We start from the raw sequence: 11813 nt of genomic DNA, 5'->3' as shown, positions 1-11813 counted from the left end.
AAGAATATTCATAAATTTCTCAAACTACCAAAAAAAAAATTAAAATACTAAGCTAGATTATATAAATTGTTCAAATTTCGGCACATTTAAGATAGTTAGAATGTTAGTAGCATCATAAGTTAGATTTTGCCCCAGACCTGGTCAAGGTACACATTATAACAATAAAATATTTTGGTAAATCTATTATAATATTAGTAAAATTGAGCCCCATGTGACAATTATTCCATGAATAGCTCCCATAGCCATTGGCTTGTGCCTTCTTTCTGACCCTATCCGCTTAATGTATTCTTCCACAACATCTAGAATGGGCCCAATTATCTTTGTGTGCAAGTTTTTTCTTTATCCATATTTCAACCAACAATCTTTCGGTGTGATGTAGTATCCATATTTATCCAACAATCTTTCTGTGTGATGTAGTATTCACAATGTTTCCAAGTCTTCTTCTCTCCATCAGCATTGATAAATTATTGAATGGTGATTGCTTCATTATATTTTGTGACTCTAAATTGACCACCTTTGAGATCTCCACATTTTCCTTTGGGGGGAAGTCCCCACCCCACAATCCTAGTTATACTATTCACATAGTAGCCTTTCATATTCTCTATATATTTATCTAGGTTCTCGATAAATATCCTTGTAGGAATGATCGAGTGTTGTCCACATAAAATATAATACTTATATATAACCAGATCTTTTTACACATTCTTCAAGGGGCTATTAGTTTTTGGATTGAAAGACATTAGATTTGCACATGAAGATGGTGGCCTGGAACTGAGTCATCCAAAATCTATCACCAACTTCTTCACTTTAGCCTTGTTGATATGTATACATATTAAGATAGATCTGGCTCACACTAGAATTCTAAATGTCATCTCCAATCCAAAAGGATAATAATTCTCATACCCTAACAATCCAAATCGACCGCACTACTCTTCATAGCCAATTTTTGCATGTACTTTTTGCTTACATGTGTTCACTTAAAGTTTTTCCACTACTCCCATCCCCTTCATTCCGTTCTTTAATGCATTATCCTCCTTTGGTTTGAGCATGAACATTTAAATCTTCTTCAATATTTTTCCTTCTGCACTATAAAATCTAGATACCAAAACCAAGCATTTGTATCATTCACTCCATCATAATATTCCCTTCTGATTGGATATCTTGATCTTGCTTCCTTGGGGTAGAACTAGCCATTTTGATTGGCTCTTAATCCTACTTCCTTAGTGTAAACTAGCCTTTTTATTAGACCACTTAACTTGCATACATCAAGAATCATTAAGCACATTGTCATGATATTAAAATTACATTTAATTTAGGAACCTTTCCTATTACTTCATATATATCAAAATATACCTTCATATAGGTTATCATATCAATGCCAAAGGAGGAGATTTGGACTTGTGTCCAAATCTCAATGAAATAATAGGATGAGATTTAGACAAGTCCTAATCTCCTCCCTCTACATTGAGATTTTAATATGTTTCCAAACCTCTAAACATTAGCTAGAGATTTAGACACAAGTCCAAATCTCAAAGAACACAAAAAATATTTGGACTTGCATCCAAGTCCTCTAGTGAGGAAGGAGAAGAAAAGTCTAAATCTCCTTCTACATCATTGAGGTTTGGACATAAGGCCAAATCTGAATGAGGTAGGAGGAGATTTAGACTTTTGTCAGAATCTCAATGCTATGGTGAGATTGGGACACAAGTCCAAATCGCAATGAGGTGGGATGAGATTTGAGATTTGGAGTTGTCTTCAAATCTCACCATAGCATTGAGATTCCGACACAACTCCAAATCTCATCCTAACATTGAGATTTGGACTTGTGTTCCAATATTGAATGTGGAGGGAGGAGATTCGGATTTGTGTCCCAATCTCACCACAGCATTGAGATTTGGACATAAGTCCAAATCCCATTGGGTTAGGGGTGGATTTGGGCTTGTTTCCAAATCTCAATGATGTAGGAAGAGATTTGGACTTATGTCCAAATCTCACTGCTATGGTGAGATTTGGACACAAGTCTAAAATTTCCTCCCTCTTCATTGAGGTTTGGAATTGTGCCCAACACCACATATTCATATAGTTAAGTTTTACCAATTTAGCGTGTGCTTCTCACCTTCCTATGTCATGCCGTAATATGCTATCATTTGTTCATGACCAAGTCTAGGTAGAGTTTATAGAACTTATCAAATTGAAAAGAGCTTACTTTTGACAGTGCCAAAGAGTCTTCTACATAATGGTAAAACCCAACTAACACTAGAATTCACACATTTTTAAGTCATGTAACACTATAATATATATCTATGTATGTATGTATGTAATACAATGCTTCGTGTCTCCTATGGCTTATTCCAATGTTGTCATATATATATATATATATATATATATATATATATATATATATGAAGTAATAGGAAAGGTTCCTAAATTATGTATGTATATATGAAGTATATATATATGTATATATGTATGTATGTATATGTATATATGTATATGTATATATGTATATATGTATGTATGTATGTATGTATGGATGGATGTAATACAATGCTTCATGTCCCCTATGGCTTATTCCAATGTTGTCATATATGTCATATAATATATATATATATATATATATATATATATATATATATATATAAACAATGATTCATATCCCCTATCGCTTATTCCAATGTTGTTATACACTATAAGAAGGCAACACTATAAGGCATTAACAACATAGATAGATATCTCTTCTCATATGTGTTTCTATGAAAAATATATACAATGCTTCATAATATATCAATGATTCATATCCCCTATCACTTATTCCAATGCTGTCATACACTATAAGAAGGCAACACTATAAGGCATGAACAACATAGATAGATATCTCTTCTCATATGTGCTTCTATGAAAAATATGAAGTATATATATATACATAGATGTATGTATGTATGTATGTATGGATGTAATACAATGCTTCATGTCCCCTATGGCTTATTCCAATGTTGTCATATATATATATATATATATATATATATATATATATATATATATATATATATATATATAAACAATGATTCATATCCCCTATCGCTTAGTCCAATCTTGTCATACACTATAAGAAGGCAACACTATAAAGCATTAACAACATAGATAGATATCTCTTCTCATATGTGCTTCTATGAAAAATATATACAATGCTTCATAATATATCAATGATTCATATCCCCTATCGCTTATTCCAATGTTGTCATACATATATAATATATTGTAATAATTGAGCCACAAAAATGGCTTAGAAGTTACTCAAGTTTCTTAGCCATTTTACACATGATGTTCAAAAATGATGAAAAACTACTCAAGTGTGTCCAAAGAAAAATTAACTAGGACTTTTAGGCTAAAAGTTGAATCATTTAAAAAATTAGTGCTTTTTAAAAATACAAAGAAAGCTATAAAAGTGGCTTAAACAATTCTCAACATATTTGACTTTGAGGGGCTTAAATAGTTTTTTAGCATACATTCAATTGATGTTATATCATTAAAAATAAATCACATATACATAGATGAATTTTTCATTGTGTTTATGACATGCTAAAAAAATCTTTGAGAAAGTTTCAATTAAAAAAATTTTAAAAAATATGAAAAGAGTCTCAATCATGACCATCAAAAAATAAAATTTGAAAGTCATTTTTGTTGTTGCTTATCTTTTTCAACTAATACCTCAAAAGACCACAAAAATGGCTTGCTTTCTACAAGACTAGTGTTAAAGCCTCACAAGAGATTCAGAATCAAATTTTATGCTTCATCCTTCTTTGAGCCTCACCAAGGGCAAGCGAGTAAGCCTACTACGATATCTTTGAAGGCCATTTTGCCATAAGGGAACCTGGGAGGAGCCCCAAAAGGGCCTCCTAAGGAAATTGTCATATTTTTCTTTGAAGGCCATTATGCCATAAGGGAGGAGGAGGTCCCCAAAAAGGCTTCCTAAGGAAATTGTCATATTTTTCTCAACTACAAAGGATTGAACTTCTTAGCCAAAGGTCAATAGTCAAAGATGTTATGCTTAATGCATCAACATAAGCAACCTCTTAGCTTACGGTTAGGCACATGCTGCATACACATGCTCCTTTTATTGGCATGTATATACATGGATTTTTTTTTGGCTTATTATGACTGCCGATAATTAGCCCATCCTCAATTTTGTCTATCAATCTCTCCATCAAACCATATTGAGGCTTGAATTGATCTTGCGGGTTGATCTCTTCAGTGTTGACTACAGATGGCATCCAAGGATGGACATTGACCTTTGGTTTCTCTTCTTGTAATAAACAGGAGTGGGATGGTTGTGTCTTTGGTGCAATTCCTAAGACTCTTCTATCTCTTAATTAGTTTGTATGCTTGCTTGTACATAGCTTAATCCTTTGTTTATACATTTCCTATCTCTTAATTAGTTTGTATATGGTTTGGTTACACATGGCTTAATCCTTCTTTTGTACTACATAAATAGTCTAATATCTTCATGAGTGTTATTACTATAATTGGTCTTGAGAGAGCTTCCTTTTAGTGAGCTTGTATAATTGAAAGGCGTTGAGGGTCTTGGTGTGAGTTCTTATCCTATATGTTAACCCAGTTTAGGGTTAACAAAAGTAGCAACTATAGTTCTACATCAAATAGCAAATGCAGAGACACCAAAAGCATGTATAATCAAACTATGAAGCAACGATGTCCAAATCTATAACTTGGATAGGCACTCGCAAAAACGGTCCGATAGAATACTTATGGCGATTTTCACTCCAAGAGCATGTGGCAACAAGCTAGAATAGATTCCCTATGAATGTACTTCATGCATGTATCCTGAGATTGAGCATTGTACAAACAATAGGCCACTTATGAGCTATGGACACAGCCAACGGTTGCCTTGTTGAGTACATAGGCAGAGTACAAGGGTGATGCGGATGGCAGCATGTAAGGTAGCTTGGTTACATAAGCAACTTGGAGATTTGGGGCTACCGTTGTGGACAGGCAGGTCGTCATCTATTGTGACAACCTTAGTAGCAAAAAGCTGGCCAGGACGCCCGGTCAGCCAAGGCTCTGTGAACACTTATGGCCTTGTATATAAGTCACTTTCTCTCATATAATGCAAGATATTGTCCCATTGTGCAATAGAGTGTTACTCTTGCTAATTACCTTCTCTAATGCATGTTAGTGAGTGTGTGAGAGATTTGAGGTAAAAGGAAGGATGAGGACCCATAGTCCAATACGGTGGTGTGACAATGCTTGTAGGAGACGATAGAAACTGCTACCCGTGGGGATGTAGAGCTTTTGAAATGTTATGCTCGAGCTTGGCTATCAAAAATATCCCGACGACATTAGTAGCTCACAAAGTAAGCTCTTGTGAATGTATCTCTGGGAGTGACTAGAATGGACCATAACTCTTATCTTTAGAAGGATTTTGGATCCACTCTTTCAAATGGGAGGAGTTTCTTGACTTGTAAACCTAACTTTAATGTAGTGGCTTGTATTTAGAACTATATATTTGCTAACCTTTGTAATGGCTTATTTATTGGGCCCAAAAAAAATATTGTAATGCTCCGAGTAATTACAATGAAGTATATATTCCCTTTTATGAATTTGCTTCTCATCAATGCAAAGATTTTAATGCGAGAGGGCAAGACTTCTTTATTATGTACAATTGAAAATTCATACCATGTTGTAATTTATATCACATCATAGATCTTGTATATGAGAGTTTTCAGTTCTAGTAGATTGTGGTCATTGCATCAAGAAGGAAAGAGAAACTGGAGATAAATGAACAGAATGCCAACATAAATAGTTTAAGTGCCAACATAAGTAGTACGTTGGGTTTAACAAATCCCCCTTGGATGCATGTCACATACTACAGAAAGAGCCTTTTGATTTCATAACCTAAGAAGTTGGAGTAGACTAGAAAGTAGGAGGAGGAGGAGAAGAAGAAGACTCCAACCTTGAAGGTTGCACTACCCAACAAAGGTTTTAGTCCCATGCTTCTCACCACCAAATTATAAAGTTTGGCTTTACATTGAATATCTTATCTGGGTCTATAATAATGCTTTCAAAGAATATTATTATGAGTACCAAGCCACCCTAGCTACAGACGCTCAATCATATTGGTCATCATTAAAATCTCTTTCAACAATTCTTATAGGGTTTTGTAACCATTCATATCCTTCCACCAGTCACAAGTATGTTCTAGGACTACATTGCTTCCCATAACATTGAAAATTGGGCTTCCAGCAACAACAAATATACTACGCTTACCCTCATTATGTGAGGTCTTCAACATCCTCGTGCTCTTTACACACTACGAAGTCCAAGTCTCCTCCCTGTTTATAAAATCTTGACCAACTCCTGTATGCACTTGAATCATGCATATCTGTATGTCGCAAGACTACCTGCAAGCAGCTTCTGAGAAAAAGATATGATCACCCATAGTATCCTGCCAAACTTAGCATAGACATGAAACGTTTCCAACCATCTTCACCATACTTGTAGGTCTCTTGTTAACCCTGCCCATTAACCAGTGTCTCTGAAATCCTGATACCCTGTCAACGCAACGCACTTCATGTGGGAAACATAACGTGTAAAACATTATCACTAGCTCTACATGTGAGGCATAATCAAATCAGCCTTCCAAGCACCTAAACACTCAGTGCTCTCTGGCTTCACTTTCAAAGTACTTGAACCATAAAGCCATCAGCTTTCAGACAAGAAGAGGTAGAAAGACTAAGCAAATCCAAATTGGCAAGACTAAGCAGGCCGAGAAAACAAACAATTAATTCATGAAGAGTGAAAGCAGAAGCCCACACAGGCTAGGGATGGGCTACACAAAACCCACCTGGCAAGCTGCTCCTTCCATTGATCTCACATATATCCTGAGACCAGAAGGGAAAACACCACCTTCAGGAGTCACCCAATGTCCTAAGCACGGGCTTATAGACCCTTACAAGCTCCCACAATGAGCCTAATGGCAATTGAATCAATAGACATAATCTACTGCAATTTCAAAACAGAAGACAAAAACTGACAGCTAGATTTCAACATCTTCATATTAAATGGAGTTTAATCGTCACCTGACAAAAAAAAAAATCGACTAAAAAAAAACCGCTTCACCGTCTTTCGGTACTGCTCTTCCAGAAACAACTCAGATTCAAAAGCCATAGCTTCTGCACTACTAAAATGCAAAATCTCACTTCACTCTGCCAAAGGTCTTGGACTTCTCGAGAGAGGTTTGGAACCGCCCATGTCCAAACTTGGAAGATGTGTCAATGAACTTCAGCTTTATCTCCTCCAATGCACTCCGAGAGGTTTGCTTATACAAGGACTGCCTCAAAGTGATAACTCTCTTTTTGGGGCCCAGACAGCAACCTTTGATCATGAGATAGTCTTCCTTCACTATACCATAGTGTGCAAAGCCACCCATTGGGGTGATCCCCTTCTCAGTTGGATCAAACTCGGTGGCCGCCTTGTGAGACTCATCCCCAGACTTCCCAATCTTGTAAATCTTCTTGTTCATTTCAGTTCGGTGATGGTAGCCTCTTTGACCAGCTCTCGCCACAGTGTAGGACACACGGGCAGGATGCCATGCCCCGATACAGGCCACCTTGCGAAGACCACGATGGGTTTTGCGGGGCAGTCTTGTCACACCCCACCTTGTCACGACACCCTCATATCCATGACCCTTGGTGACACCGATGGTATCAATCATCTCATCCTTTGTGAAAACACTGTCAATCGGCACTGCCTTCTCAAAAAGCTTATATCCAAAGTCAACTTTCTCAGCCACCGTCCCACCATTTACTTGAACCTCCATAAGATGGGCTTTCTTCTGCTTGATACCCTTCAGCTTCCTGACCTGCACAACACATAAATGCAGACATGATAAGCACACACAAATTAAAGCTGGCAGCTTAGAGGCTAGAAAGTCAGTGTGGATCACTAACCTGAGTGTGGGCGAGCACACGGATAACACTTGCATACTTCTTCATCTTCTCCAGCTCAGCTTCCACATCTTTCTTCCCTTCCTCCGACTCGTACTTCTTGGAGTGCTTGGTGAATGCCTTTTTCTTGGACTTGTACCAGTTCTTGTAAAAGCGTCTTCTGAGCTCGTCACTCAGATGTTGGGCAAACACGGTGGTCAGAGTCCTAAGGCCGCGAGGGGTCTTGACATAAGCAACGAGACCAACCACGATCATAGGTGGTGTCTCAATGATTGTCACAGCCTCGCATGTCTCTTTCTTGTGAAGCTCTGGACATTTGCAGAGATGAGTTAGCAACAAACAATGGGCGATCATATTTGACAAACACAAATGAAATGGGGCTGAATGCAGAAAAGAACTCACTTGATCCTGGCTTCTCCACCTCCCTCACAATGTGGGTCATGCCAGCTTTATAGCCAAGGAAGGCTGTAAGATGAGGATTTTTGGCAGTGTCATCCTTGGGGAATGATTTCACTGTGAAAGGAAAACAACATTGCATCAAACAATTCATAGAAATACTCGGAAAAGAAAAACTTTACACCGACAAATTCCTTACAGATGCAGTTTGACACTAGGACAGCGTAAAACCACCACTTGCAAATACAAGATATACATCCAGAAACCTCTAAAAAGCAAAAAAGCCAACTTTCACATATGGTATACACCTAGTAGGTCACCCATGCAGGCCTCCATCTGCAACCAACTCTTGCTACCAGACACTTCCAATCCTCGCCTTCTCATCTGCCTGCAGTCAATCCCATCTTATCATGTGCCATCTATCCTAGTGATTTAGATGGGCATGGTGACCATGGGTTTATTAAGTGTGCAGTTTGCCTTCGGGCATGGCGACTCATCCCTTAGACTAGGGCTCACAACATGCTCCAGGCCCATCAGAAAAGGGATTCTGTGTCCATGTAGAATGCTTTGCAAGATGTCGCAGTTGTACAAGCCAAACTGCACACTTCATAAACTCATGTTCAGATGCCCAGTGAGGCCAAGTCATATGCCAAGTCCTTGTCCAAGTTCTGCACACTTACTAGACTCGTTGTGAGATGTTTGGGAAGGCCAAGTCATGTGCCAAGTCCTTGTTCAAGTTTTGGGTAATGTGTCAGGCCATGTGTGAAAACCACAGTGTCTTGTGGTCACTAACAATTGGTCAATTTTTAGGGCCATGGAGTTGTGGACAGCCCATGGGCACCAAGGCCAAAAAGAGGAATGTGGACACTAGACAAACGTGGGTGCCGATCTAAGTCGGAAATGGGACCTTGGAAAAGTGTGCCATTTCCAACCAACCTGTAAAGTCTCTCCCAAAATCTGACCTAAACACAGCTCAAAACCAAGGTTAGTCCTAAACCAAATCATGAGGCAAAAAGCTAGCTCACCTCCCAACCGCGACCAGCATCCACCTATCTCCCCCAAGCCAAGGCTAGGGCTTCTTGCCCAATACAATTGGCACGTGTCTTAACCCCGGCGTCCCATACCACCAAAGCCTGCCTAGCATGAGCATGTATGCAAAGCCAAACCTTTAGTTGTGCCATTGCACAACTATATCTCATAATAACCCAAGCTCTCACTTATTGAGTGATAACTACGCCATAAATAGCTAACCCATTAAGCTTGTTTTTCAATCCAAGAACCCTAGCCAAGTATATGCCTGCTAATCCCTAATCTTGGGGCCCCCTAAGCCTGCTGGATTAGATCCCTAATCTGTAGATTAGTGTCAAGGTACATAACACAACCCTAGCCCACCAAAGACTCATATTTTTAGGACTATTTAGGGCCATAGCCAAGAGCGCTTGAGCAAGTTCTACCTCAACCCATCAAGCAAGAGTTGTACTCTCAGCCAAGGGACAGCTTGGGGAGGAAAAACACACACAACACGGGCAGCAGACATCCAGTTTCAGCCAGCAGCATCAAGCATTAATGCACATCCATAGGCAACCTGTGGGCAGAAAATCGCAGCTCATACAAGGCAGCCAGATGCACGGCAGCAGAGGCAGCTTCAGGACAGCAAACGCACTTCAAAGGGGCAGCCCAAATCGGGACATATTCTGGTCCTAAGGGTCCCGTACAATCCAAGTCAAGTGCAGTCTAGTGGACAGCAGTTACAGCATTGTACTTCATCTCTTGCAATATATCAAGCAATTATACGGGGTAGCAGGGGTGGCCCTTTAGAGCGTAGTTGGGACCCTATAGTATGTCCTGTATCTTCAAGACCCGAGTATCATTAAAATGCTTCTGCAAGCAAGTGCCTGTTATACATCTGCCACATTGACTCCTGATTGTCATACCTTCCAGACAAGCTACATTGAGGGCAGAATAAACCCTAAGACTTGCCTGTAAACCAGAATCCATAGCCCAAGTGCACATAGGCCCAGATCTGGTCTTAAGTCCCATACAATCCAAGTCAAGTGCAGTACAGCAGTTTTCAGCACTGAACTTCTAATCTATCAAGCGAATACACCGCCCAGCATAGGCGCGCCTTGAGGGGATAGTTAAGCCCAAAAATGTTTCCTTGAGTATCTTCTAAACTCTAGTCTCCAGGTTGTAAAGCATCAATATCTTATCATTAAAACGCTTCCGCAAGCAACTCCATATTCCGCATTCACTCCTGCTAACCACATGGGCACAGCTCTGTCCAGTGGCAATGTACAGTGACACTCATGGCATGCTGTGTGTATGAATTTCCAAGGATTAAACCCGGCATTGTCATGCAAATGACTTCCATTACAACGCAGAGTTTATTCAATCGCCATGCTTGTTGAGCTAGATCTTTGGAAAGCAAAGTAAACGACATTTGGGGAAGCTAAAGCGTTCGTCTCTGCAAGTCCTAAAACCCCAACACTAAGACTCCGCAAACTCTACGATTGTTCAGGCCACGAGGGAGTGTAAACCGGAGAAAAATCACTCGATCGGATAAAACCCTATATCTCTCTCTGAGAGAAAGGGAAAGGCCATCATTTTGAACTTCGTGGAGCGCAAACAAACAGATCAGAAAGAAACAGCAAAGAGAACACAAACACACACACACACACACGATTGACCTACCCTTCCCTCTGTGGCGGCGGGCACGCTTGCGAGGAAGGAAGCCCAGGGATCCATGGCGGGGATGCTCGAACTTGCGGTGACTCATGGCTTTCGCTCTGCCTCCCCTTGCGTTCGAGCTGAGGAAAAGGAGTCCTTGAAGAGATTGGTGTCACCCTTTACCTAGGGTTTCACACAATTAAAATGAGAAATTTATCAATATATATTTTCCCTTACCTTAGCTTATCAATGTGGAGGCTTTAGGCTTGTGGGTTGCATGAATATGATAATGGGGTAGCATAGACGAATAGTGAAAATTCGATGAATAGCCTCATTGCTAGTTAGCAATTGCACTGTTAATAAGCAATCACACTACTAGTTAGGAGTCAATAATGATGTAGGCATGCAACCCCATTGATTGATTGAGATATTTTAGGAGAGAATTGATGGTTGATTAGATCAAGTCAATCAAAGATAAATTATAGGAGAGGTAGAGATATTCATGGGAGTAATTATTAGGAAAATTGAGATGCCTTTCTAAGGCTATAAAAGCATGTATCTACACCCCAATATATTTGGAACAATCAATACAAAGCTTATTTATCTCTCTGAAATATTATTCCTATACTTTATTCATTTGTGTGTGTTCTCTCTCATGGTTCCCAGTTTCTTGAAATTTCACATGGAATTAAAGCATAAGCTTTATTAAGTTAGCTTTCACTTGAATCATTGGTTTAATGTGTTGTCTAAGAGTTCAAGCCTTGTGTTAGGAAGAGGCTAGAGGTCAAA

At 39.1% G+C, this 11813-nt stretch overlaps 1 protein-coding gene across 1 annotated transcript; it reads right to left on the bottom strand.

Moving 5' to 3' along the window:
• Positions 1-7045: 7045 nt before the first annotated feature.
• On the bottom strand, positions 7046-11221 carry LOC147613784 (large ribosomal subunit protein uL3). Its single transcript, XM_086781776.1, has 4 exons — positions 11049-11221; positions 8364-8474; positions 7965-8269; positions 7046-7876 (listed from the first exon to the last, which is right to left on the bottom strand). The coding sequence occupies exons 1-4, from the start codon at positions 11131-11133 to the stop codon at positions 7211-7213; spliced, it is 1167 nt and encodes a 388-aa protein (XP_086637902.1). The 5' UTR covers positions 11134-11221; the 3' UTR covers positions 7046-7210.
• Positions 11222-11813: the final 592 nt, after the last annotated feature.

The sequence above is a fragment of the Cibotium barometz genome, chromosome 43, assembly GCF_041138505.1.
Source record: "Cibotium barometz isolate CiBa-2024 chromosome 43, ASM4113850v1, whole genome shotgun sequence".
Taxonomy (NCBI): Eukaryota; Viridiplantae; Streptophyta; class Polypodiopsida; order Cyatheales; family Cibotiaceae; genus Cibotium; species Cibotium barometz.
Note: the sequence above shows the minus strand (reverse complement) of the source record. Positions and strands in the feature narration are given on the sequence as shown.